Source organism: Scylla paramamosain, chromosome 15, assembly GCF_035594125.1.
Source record: "Scylla paramamosain isolate STU-SP2022 chromosome 15, ASM3559412v1, whole genome shotgun sequence".
NCBI classification, from domain to species: domain Eukaryota; kingdom Metazoa; phylum Arthropoda; class Malacostraca; order Decapoda; family Portunidae; genus Scylla; species Scylla paramamosain.
In genome coordinates, this window is record NC_087165.1 from 14,528,667 (window position 1) to 14,541,011 (window position 12,345).

At 43.0% G+C, this 12,345-nt stretch overlaps 1 protein-coding gene across 1 annotated transcript in view; it reads right to left on the reverse strand.

The window, feature by feature from the left end:
* Positions 1-12,345, reverse strand: part of LOC135107494 (max-interacting protein 1-like) — a 37,520-nt gene continuing 25,175 nt past the window's right edge. The window contains exons 3-5 of the mRNA XM_064017442.1: positions 10,322-10,553; positions 6,630-6,772; positions 1-5,874 (exon numbers count right to left, since the gene is read on the reverse strand). Of these exons, the coding sequence (XP_063873512.1) occupies positions 6,630-6,772; positions 10,322-10,553 (375 nt within the window). The 3' untranslated portion in view covers positions 1-5,874. The remainder of the gene's footprint in view (positions 5,875-6,629; positions 6,773-10,321; positions 10,554-12,345) is intronic.

Below are 12,345 nucleotides of genomic sequence, written 5' to 3' on the forward strand. Positions count from 1 at the left end.
TACACAAATTATTTTTATTTAGATTCAAGAAAATCATGTAGAACAGAAACAACAGTCACTGGAAATATGTACATTGATGGTATTTTGCGACACGTAGTGGGTTTGTCTTGAGGTGGGACTGATCTATTGTTGGTGGGAAAAAAGAGAGAGAGAGAGAGAGAGAGAGAGAGAGAGAGAGAGAGAGAGAGAGAGAGAGAGAGAGAGAGAGAGAGAGAGAGAGAGAGAGAGAGAGAGAGAGAGAGAGAGAGAGAGAGAGAGAGATAGGGGAGGGAGAGAGAGAAAGGGGGGAAGGGAGGGAGGGGGGCCAGCAACATAACCTACAAATTTCTTGTGTCTGCAAACCCAGGACTCTACAGTTTTGATTCATTAGTGGAAGTGGAGAGAGCAAGAACATTGTGAGTCACCAACATTCATTAACTGTGTGGAGGGATCTATCACTGACACAGACTGGATGGCAACTAAATCATGCAGAGAAAGAACAGGATGCTGTGTAGGTTGTGGTGTCCTGCTGCTTCAGGATTCTCCACACTACAGGGACTTGAGGGCCAATTGAGGAGCCAACACCATCCTGCGTCACAAAGGGCGCACTGGTGGTTCAAGGAAGGTTCCAAGGACGGCTTTTTAGGGTGAGTAATGTGGACAGACTACATGGCAGCCTGAGCCACAACCAGTTTGCAGCCCCACCCTGACAAATGTCTAATATATTTACTTACAGATGACATCACAAGGAGTGTTGCACTTGGCCCTGTGAAGCACTCATCCTGTTCTTGCTACTAAGATAACAAAGAGGGTCTGCAAGTTGTGGCAGTCTTTTATATTGTTGAGCTTGAATTTTGTCACCATTGATGGCAGTATGTGATGCAGTTTATGCTTCCACTTTGAATCATTCCTTCATGTTAGGAGCAAGTCTGTAATAAACAGTTTGCCATGATGGTAGCTCTCCTCAGATTGTACAAAAAGGCATGCACTGATTCAGTGGGACTCGCTGACACAGATTAAATAGGTAGATGGCAAGGAATTAACAATGGGCTTGTTGAGAAATGACATCACATAATCTAAATGCAATTACAAATGTTATGTTCCCTGTATTTACACAGAGGTATTTCTGTCAGTAAACTGTTTGTGTATCATGAAGAAAATATCAAATTCCTTGTCAATAGTATGCACTTTCCTTGTTGTGTCAGCAACATTTTTAATTCCTCTTGTGGTGTTGGACATATTTTCACAAGATGACAGCATGCTTTAAGTGCTGGGGTCTGGCTTGCCCAGCTTAAACACACCACTTACTCAACAACCTACACCAGCCTCCAATTTGTAGTTAAGTAGTGTATGTCACAAGCACATGAAGGGATTAGTTGTTAATGGACTTTTTTTCTTTTCAGGGTTTAAAACATTGGTGCAAAAGTCAGAGAAAAGTCTGCAAAATGTTTAAGACACGGATGATTTTTTTTTTCGCATTCAGTGTTTCTATGGATGACTGAAGCACATCAGACAATCCAACACATAAGAAGAAATCAAGTAACAGATTAAAGAAAGAGAGGATTGGGCACTTCTACCTACAGCTGTGACAGTGGATAGGGCAGGAGGTTCAAGCAGCCACCACCCAGCAGGCATACTCATCCCATCCCCCGTCCACTGTCAGGCTAGTGAAGAAGAATTATGGAAAGGGGCAAGACACATTGACACAATATGAACAGATTTTTTTCTTTTTGTACATTTTTTTGTGAGCACCCACCCCAGTATTCCTTTGAGGATTAAGGTGTACACACATCACTGCCCACAAACAACCACCAACACCACCGCCACCACCACCACCACCACCAACACAAGTGAGAAACAGTTCCATTCAGGCCACCTGGTTGATTTACACTTTACTCCCATGATATTGGCCAAGGATGATTATGCTTCCTAAAAGAGAATGATGTTGTGCTTGCTTGGTGTTGGAGTGGGAGGGGCAGTGGTGAGGCAGCATGGGGCCTGCACTCGTCAGCGTGCTCGGGTGGGCACCGCAGGCACAACACACACCACAGCCACCACTCACCTCAGTCATGTATACCTGTGTCAACTGAGGGACTGGGGTATGGGCACTGCTCTGAGGGCATCTTGCATCACCACTATAGGGTAGCCCTCACAGACAGTGCTGGCTGTATTGTTGGGTGTTCTGCCTTGGCATCTCACGAGATCAAACTAAAGTACGTAATGAGAGGGAAGAACCTCAGGTGTGGCAGGGACTCTGCTTCCCTTCCAGACACTTCACATGGCACCTGCTTCCCCTCAGGCTACACTGTGGTCTTCTTAATACTAGTTAAAGTCTAAAATGAGAATTTAAAAATAGTACTAGAATTGTCAAATAAATGGATGGATGGTAAGATTTTTCTAAGATTTAGACACATCCAATTGTTCATTGTATCTTGATTAACTCTGTAGACACAATAAAATGAGAGAAGAGTAGTGTATACCTTGAGGATGAGGTAAATGTGTAGTGAGAGAGGGTAAGAGAGCAGAGTCCCAGGTACAGGTGATGCCAGCTTAACCAGGGCTCACCTACAGCAGAACTCCATAAAGAAAATAGTGAATTTTTTTTGTTCACCCTGATCTCAGAAAGGGATGCAGGATAAGTTGCCAATTACTGCAAAGGCCTAGACACTGGCACCACCGCATTACAGCTGGGCTGGTTGGTAGCGACTGACTGACTGACTGACTACAGTAACATTCAAGGCTGTGTGGGTACTGGGTCATGGTGATGACTTAACTACTAACAGTTGACCCACACACAAAACTTACAACAAATTCATCTCTATGGAAATATCTCTTCTTGATTTATAACCAAATCTTGGCAAAATGCATGAGAAGACGTTTTGTCATTAGTATATTCAAGTTATAGAAGCCTCACTTGGTAAAAATGACAACAACAATGATAATGTAAAGAGGTACAGTACATTATTCTCACAGCTTAAGTGATACCCAAGCTATAGTTCACAGATAAAGTCTCTAGAAATGTGGCGCAGATTGCAATCCATCCAAGAAAATTCCTGAGGGTGCACAGGATACTGTTGCTTTGCCAGTGGTACTCCATTGGGGGCTTGTCTAAAATCTTTAGCTTATCAATAATGGTTATTGCACATTTATGCTTATAAAGGGATGGTATGTGGAGAGACAAGCCCGAGCTCTTCATGGCTGGAGATTTTGGGTGGTGCAAGGTTTGTAGGATAGGTACCAAAATGCTGTTGTCTTAAAAAACATGATTTCCAATAATTAAATATGATAAAGAAAACTTTTTTTGCTATATGCTTAATCAAGTAATAAATAGCAATGGCCAAATATGACACACTCACAGTAAAACTCAAAGGAAATGTTCAAAAGTTCCAACTAGTGTATAAAACAAGTGCAATTCCTGCTTCAGGATGACAAAATTGGTGCTGCTCCTGAGAAAATGTATATAACTGTTTCACAGCAGAAAGACAACTGCCCAGCACCACCCAAGACCTCAGGGACGGCTCGTGGCCACCACACTCACTGTCAGCACCTCATGACACATGTACATGTGACAAAGGTGGCTGCCAGGTATGCACACAGTGGCCCATGTGACTGGACAAGTGTAGTGAGAGTGTGCATGTCTGCCAATAGGATACAAGTCAGTAAGAACGAGGTCTCTGTTTCCACATTTAAAGTTCTCAACTAAGGTTACGAAAATTATCTGAAATATGTGAAAAATTTCTATAAATAATCCTTTTAATTAATTTTATATACAAAGTACGGTGTAATTCTTCCATTCTCAATGGAATACTATAACTTTTAAGGAGGGCCAATATCATATAATAAAATGAAGAATTGACAAAATAAAATGATCATAAGATAAACCTCCCATGGAATCAGCAGAAATTAAAGCTAGCAGGAGTCCAGTGGAAAAGGCTGGTACCCTGTGTCCAGACTACTTGTTGTACTAGTCAGTATTTACACTGTACAAGGGAGACCGCCCAGGCGTCCCATCGCTGGTGGAGCCTTCTGAAGAAATGTTTACAGTGCCAACTCAGTTTATGGAATACCAAACAGCTAGGTAAAAAACAGTAGCCAGGCTAGGATTAGTGACAGTGAAAAAATTAGTTATTCTCGCATATTGTGAAGGGTGGAATAGCTTTTCTTTGCATTCCATGGGGGCTGGCAGTCACAGCTGGCAGTAGTTATTGCATTTAATATTCTTGTGTATAAAAAAGTTACATAACTATCTCACTTTCTTTTTTTCTCAAAGGTTTATCACAGATTACTTATCTCAAGCAGAGTATGGTATGCTTGTGTCTTCTTCAATCAGTTTTCACACTCGTTAAAAGTTTATGGTGGCAGTAGAACACATCCACTTTCTTATAATAAAATAATATCTTTTTGTACAACTCCAACTCTTCTCCAAACTTCTGTGCTGAAAGTTTCCATGTCCTGGGGTTGGAATGCTAGAATGGCTCAACACAGCACAAACAAAGGCTATCCCTGGCCTTGGACCAACATGAAGCACAACTAAGTCAAACACACACAAATCAAAATTCACTCTTGGAAGAATTTGTTCTTAAGAAAAATAAAACATTGATATTTAGCACTGAGGTCGAGCCAAGGGAAGCCGCAGTGATGGTGAGGGAGACTGAGGTGGGAGGGAAGGGACTCCTGGGCACAGTCCATTGAGTGGAGATCCATTGACATGTTCCTCGGTGGTCTAGGGTGAGGTGGAGGGTCCAGTGGCTGACTACACCTTCTGGGCCACTTTATTGGGGGATGCAACTCTCCCTCGGCTGTTGTGCTGCTCTCTTGGTCACCAACTGGGCATTGTGGATAAAAAAAAAAACATTGTCTGACATGCACATAAATATCAGCTTTGAGTCTCAGCATTGCCAAGCTGAGTTACTGAGAGGAGCATTAATGTTGCCAGTGGTACACCTGCTTCCCTGGGGATCAGGTGCTACAGTGGTACGTGTCAATAACAAGTCAGTGGCCTCGCTTCTTAACTACCAACCTTTGATATCTCGTATATAATTTGCCTTATCAAAAAATATAAACTATTTAAATCTTGCTGTTTGTTCTGTGATTTGAATGAAAAGCAACTAAAAAGCAAAAAACTATTGAAGCATTACAATTTCCTTCAGTGTTTAAGCAAATATCCATCTCAGGGAATCTTTTTGTGTGACTAGAACAGGTTGTTTCCATTATGTTCCTCCAACACAAAACACTTCAAGTATACCATTCGTGTGTCAGGCTGGATGGAAGCAGGGGCTGGGCTTATATTTTGCTTTTTTTTGAAGAATGAGAAATGATCTTAAACATGGCGAGTAATGATGACATGTCACATGAAAGGAAGGAAAAATATATATGTATATATTTATATATGTAGATTGAATATCTGCACATGAATCACACATCATTTCTTGGGCATCACCTCTCCTGGCATCCATATATAATTTAAAAACCTCCGTAAGTTCACATCAAAGATAACAATGTGCAATTTTTATATCATCCTCTGTATTTTTTGGCTTTCATGACAAAAAAATAAAATATCTTTTAAAACATGGGTGGTGGAGATTGGTGTCTCCCTCTGTCACATTGCTGCGGTCAGCCAGCTGGGTGGGGCAGGACTGTGGAGGAGAGGCCGCTCACCCAACAGTCTCACTCATCATAAAAAACAAGGCATTCATAGAACACGGGGACAAGGCCATCAACTCTTTGTCCTGATCACTAGTGACATGGCATGATGGACCGAGTAAACACATTTTTCTTGCTGGTGTAGACATGACTGTGAGGCTGAGCTGCTTGCTGACTCCAGCCTGGAGACCACACCTGGCTAGCCGGCTCGCTGCCACCACCACACCTCTGCTGCTACACACTTACTGCCACCTGCAATCAGTTCAACATTCAGCAAACCTGCCACACAAAACTTCTTCAAAATGAAGTACAACTAAAACTGAAATACACACTATATGAAAATTATTTCTTTACATAGAAAATCCCTTAGTGTGTTATAAGCAGTAACACTGATAGCTCCAATCACTCACAGCTATGGGTCCAAACATTTTAAGTCTAACTCTGAGTGCTATCACCCTGAAAAGTAAATATTTATTTTATTGCAAAACAGAGTAACAGAGAAGAATTTCACTTGAAAAGTGATTTGCAATCACAAGAAAAGCCTTTGACATACAAATAAGGCGAAATAATAACAGCTACAACTATGTGGAATACATGAATGTACATTACTGAAATATTGAACAATGAACATAAATATCATTCCAACACCAACAAAAATAACAAAAACAACAGAAATAATAATAATTAGTTAAAGAAAAAAATTCAAGTCATGCTGACCATTTATGTAGTCAGTCACCTGAAAATAAACTCAGGCTTCTTACACTAAAAACAAAGATGTTATCAGATTTTCAATGAGAGAAACGAGGGAAAAAATAATTTGTAATGCCAAGATGAAGCCATCACTAATAATTAATGAACTGAGACAGCTATGCAAACTAGCCTCCCAGCTGCCTAGTATAAAAAAATTATGACTTCCTTAACTTTCATTCATTAAAAACTACATGCTGGGCAAATCATGTATACATCAAATAGAGAAGGAAGGGGGAAGTAGAGAGGCTGGGACTCACCTAGAGGGGGAGGGAGGTGGGCTCGGTGAGGGTGAGGCGCCTGGTGGAAAGCGTCACACCCCCATCGCTGGCGGATGACTGGATGGAAGAGTGATCGTCTGTGTCACTCTGGTTGCTGGCATAGCCCAGGATGTCCACTTCGTCTGCAACACAGAGATGATATTTATGACATACTAAACCCAACAGTTTTAAGTATTATGGCATCAAAAGTTGTAGCTTGTCACATCTGGCCATATATAATGCAAAACATTCCTCTCTGTAGGTTGTCACATCTGGCCATATATAATGCAGAACATTCCTTTCTGAGTTATTTTCAGTAATGAATAAAGAGTGTTTGAAAGTCAATCACTGCATCTATTCTCTGACAGTAATTCAGTAAAATTACATGTAAAAAAAAATAATGAATAAAGAGATAAAATAAAATAAAATAAAAGTAGGTCCAAGGCTGACGCCTTGGACCAGTAAATGAAACGTGAAGAGCGGCTGCCCAAGACTGTATCCACTTTCATGATGCCTCCCTACCATCAAAACATTACAACAAAATAAGTCCATTCTCCTTCAATTCCATGATTTTATATAATCTATCTCGCTTTAAAAGACTTAAATGACACGAATGTATCCCTAAACAAGGAACGCCCAGCCAGCTGCTCTCCTCACTCCCTCCCCCCTTCTCAGTCACGATCAGTCCGCTGCGACTCTAAACAGAGACGGCCCGATGCTGCCAACACTGCAACCTTGAAAACTGGTGCCAGAGGCTAAGACGGGCACTCCAATTCCAACAACCAATCACGTCACCTTACGTCAGTTTAACTAACGTCACTACACTTCTTCTAGCCGATAAAAATTGCACATACAATATTAGTTTTACATCTTTCCAATCTTACTTTACATAAAAGAAATTAATCAAAACTAGAAACATATATTCCTATTAAAAAGAGGAGGAGGAGGAGGACAGGATATAAAATATTATGTTACAGAAGGGCAAAAGAGTTGCTAGTTTATAAAAAGATCACTTTCTTTAGCTATCTTATAATCACACACACACACACACACACACACACACACACACACACACACACACACACACACACACACACACACACATATATATATGAGATGGAAAAGACGGGTAAAAGAAAAAAATCTAAGTTAGAAAATGGAGATGAAAGGTAAAGTGAAGATGATGAAGGGGGAGGAGGAGGAGGAGGAGGAGGAGGAGGAGGAGGAAAATGCAAATATATGCAAAAGAATAAAAAGAGGAGGAGGAGGAGGAGGAGGAGCATCCTAGTGCAGTTACTGAGCGGACAGGCAGTCAGCTTGGCACCATGTCTGACAACCGAGGAACCAAAATAATCTTCTCGTGCCCGTACCCTTGAAGCATCTCTCTCTCTCTCTCTCTCTCTCTCTCTCTCTCTCTCTCTCTCTCTCTCTCTCTCTCTCTCTCTCTCTCTCTCTCTCTCTCTAATACGGTTAATGCAAACAAATGAAGAAATCTAAATGTTGCAATGTGACAGACACACAAGTACTATTTTTCACACTTTAATATTAAAAATTTTGATAGTATAGAATCCACGTTAACTTCATTTTGTTGCTGTTGTTGTTGTTGTTGCTGATGGTGGTGGTGGTGGTGACCTTGACTACTACCAATGTCACAACGGAAGGTGGTGCCAGTGTGGTATTAATACTATGATCCTCCTCCTCCTCCTCCTCCTCCTCCTCCTAGCCACCTGCAGAACACAATCGCGCGTCGTTCATATTCCTTCTCTTCCCCCCTCCCTGCGACACCCTGGTTTCCCGCCCCCAGACACCCCACAACACCTGCACAGACGTTGTCGCAGCCGCCCTTGGGTGACACAGAACTTTCCATCGTGAGAAAAAGCCAGGAAATTACTTAAGGCCTACAATGAGCTGCAAATGGGGTTAGCTTGTCCCCTTCCCTCACAATAGACGAATCCATTTGTAACCATTTCTCCTCTCTCTAATCCTTCCTCCCTCCCTCCCACCTTCTCTCAGATCCTCTTCTCTCTCTTTCTCCCTTCCTCTCTTCCAGGCTTTAGCAGTATAAGTGGATGGTGGACAATGATTCCCGCAGTCATTCAGGCCCGACTTGCACGCACTGGACTAATCTTTACGGGAGCTTAGGTAGGTAAGGTAACAGAAGTGTGTGTGTGTGTGTGTGTGTGTGTGTGTGTGTGTGTGTGTGTGTGTGTGTGTGCTAGCCCTAAAAGCCTTTACGAGCAGTGCGTTCGTCAGTTTGTTGATGTAGGTGTTATTCATCTTTACATTCCCTCCGAGGCTCCTACGAAATTAGGGCGAAAAAAGCAAACAAAGCATCACTGGATCAAAGATTAACCACCACCACCACCAATTATAACGTTATAATTCACGTATACTGTATTTCATACACACACACACACACACACACACACAGAACTACCATTACCACCCTTATATTACTGTGCCACATAACACCATCACCACCACCATCATCACAAACATCACATAAATATGACGGTCATTAATATAAATTTCTAGTGGAGGTGGCGGTGGTGGCGGTGAAGGGAGGAAAATGTATGGCTGGCCCGCGTGACGGCAACATACTCGTACTTTGTGCCAAGTTTTCCGACGCAATATAAAGGCCGGGTGATAACACACCGTGGCCTTTCCCATATGTCGCCCTGAGAGGCGTTCTGAGCCAGTGCACGACTTGGCTGCATTGTTTTCTCGTTCCAGTTTTGCACATCGAATGTTTGTTGAACGATGTTGTTATGGACGTTTGGCACCACTGTCGAGGGCCGGGAGAGGGACAGAAACGAGGGAAGGAGCGGTGGGGGTGTCTATCCACCAGCAACACAGCATGGCCACACACAACAGTTTTGTTCTTATTTGTGTAATTTTATTTGTAATGGTGAATCCAAAAGGTATGTATGGGGCCGCGGTGTGCGATGAGATGAGATGAGATGTGTTATACTTTTGTGTGTGTGTGTGTGTGTGTGTGTGTGTGTGTGTGTGTGTGTGTGTGTGTGTGTGTGTGTGTGTGTGTGTGTGTGTGTGTGTGTGTGTGTGTGTGTGTGTGTGTGTGTGTGTGTGTGTGTGTGTGTGTATTATATCAATAGAATGTTGAAAGCAAAATCAATAGTCTTTAACTGTCTCTTCTCTGGTCTTGCATTTTGTGCTTCTGGATGTGAATGTTGCACATCTATATTTCTAGTACCCAGAAATGCATGGCTTGTAAAATTTAGGCAGACCTGCGTTCCGAGTGGAGGAAAAATACATCTCTCTCTCTCTCTCTCTCTCTCTCTCTCTCTCTCTCTCTCTCTCTCTCTCTCTCTCTCTCTCTCTGATACTGATAAGCCTCGTTTGTCAAGAGCACGGTTTCGATACTCAGTTTGTGAGGCAACTGTACCGACCTCTCCACCACCACCATCACCACTACCTCTTCTATTCCACCACCATCGCCACTCTCCTCTCATACCACCAACACCAACACCGCCACCACCACCACTATCATTATATCCACAACCGTAGCTGCAGTAAAACCACTCGTCTAATTTTTCGTTCCCCCTGCGTCTCTCTCTCTCTCTCTCTCTCTCTCTCTCTCTCTCTCTCTCTCTCTCTCTCTCTCTCTCTCTCTCTCTCTCTCTCTCTCTCTCTCTCTCTCTCTCTCTCTCTCTCTCTCTCTCTCTCCTCACCTGATTCTGAAGTGGAGGAAGCAGATGATGACGATGAGGAAGAAGAGGACGACGACGACGAGGTGGAGAAAGAGGAGCTCTCGGAGACGGAACGCCGCTTGCCGATCAGGTCCAGGTTGAGGCGCGGCACCAGCTCAGGGCTCAGGGACTCCAGCCTTCGCCTCAGGAACCTCTGCTCCCTCGCCAGGTGGTCCTTGTGAGCCGTCTGCTTCCTCTCCTTGTCCTCCAGATTCTGCGGGAACCAGAGAAACACAACGTTACTTGGCTGCGTTCTCTCTCTCTCTCTCTCTCTCTCTCTCTCTCTCTCTCTCTCTCTCTCTCTCTCTCTCTCTCTCTCTCTCTCTCTCTCTCTCTCTGCGTGTTTTTCTTATTACCCAGTCAATCAGTCGATCAGTTTGCGTGACAGTTCAGTCAACCAAATGGAAGATAGATAGATAGATAGATAGAGAGAGAGAGAGAGAGAGAGAGAGAGAGAGAGAGAGAGAGAGAGAGAGAGAGAGAGAGAGAGAGAGAGCGGTATGGAGACGACAAGAGGATTACAAAACCATTAAAACCATCCTTTGATAAATTCTCTCTCTCTCTCTCTGTCTCTCTCTCTCTCTCTCTCTCTCTCTCTCTCTCTCTCTCTCTCTCTCTCTCTCTCTCTCTCTCTCTCTCTCTCTCTCTCTCTCTCTCTCTCTCTCTCTCATATTAAAAGCAATCTATCTTCTTGAATATATATATATATATATATATATATATATATATATATATATATATATATATATATATATATATATATATATATATATATATATATATATATATATATATATATATATATATATATTGATTTTTCCTTCCCACGCTGGCCTTCGTTACCTCCCTTCCTTCCATCCCTTTCCCTTCCCCTCCTATGCCCTTCCCTCTTACCCCAATCCCATGCCTTCACATCCTCCCTTCCATCCTCCTCTACTCTTCCCTTCACTTCCATGATCACTGTTTCCTTCCTCCTACCTTTCTTCTTTTCCTTCCTTCTCCTTCTCTTCTACCCTAGACCTCCATTTCCTTCTTCCTCAGGCCCGCCCTTCCTTCCTTCTCTCCCCGGGCCCTCGTTTTCTCCCTCCTTTCCTCTATCCCCCAAACCATCCCTCCTTCCAATATCAGTGAAAATACGTTTCGATCGATCAAACTAAACCGCCATTTCGGAATAGCCTGCAGCAATTACCAGAGTTTGAGTGGAGAGAGAGAGAGAGAGAGAGAGAGAGAGAGAGAGAGAGAGAGAGAGAGAGAGAGAGAGAGAGAGAGAGAGAGAGAGAGAGAGAGAGAGAGAGAGAGAGAGAGAGTTGGACGGAGCGGTAGGTATGTGAGAGAGTAGGAAATGGGAAAAAATAAGTGTAGTAAGGAACAGGAGAACATTAAAATTGAAGAACAGGGTAGGTAGATCTGAAAGAAAGAAAAGGAGGGAGTGGGGGGTGGGAAGGGAAGGAAGTAATGGGGATATACGTAAGTAGGTGGTCTGTGATGGGAAAGTAGGAAAGGGAAAAGGAACCGGAGAAGGACGGCAGAAAACATGAAAATTGAAGAAAATATGGAAATGGAAAGAACGGATGAGAGACAGGGACGTAAGAATAGGTGGGAGAGGAAGTAAGGAAAAACAAAGATGTGGTGAAGAAAAAATGGACAGTGAAGAAAAAGGGGAACCGTGAAATGAAGGAGCGGGGAGATAAGGCTACATGGGGAGGAAAAGGGGAGGGGAAATATCATTAATACCGAAAGGGAAGGAGGAAGGGAAACGCTAACAGTCTTGTGGTGGTGCAGGCGACTTACACACACACACACACACACACACACACACACACACACACACACACACACACACACACACACACACACACACACACACAAGGAAGTAAAGCAGACAGAAATAACTAGAGATAGGTAGTAAGCCTGTCTTTCTCTTCCTAGAAAAGCCTCTCTCTCTCTCTCTCTCTCTCTCTCTCTCTCTCTCTCTCTCTCTCTCTCTCTCTCTCTCTCTCTCTCTC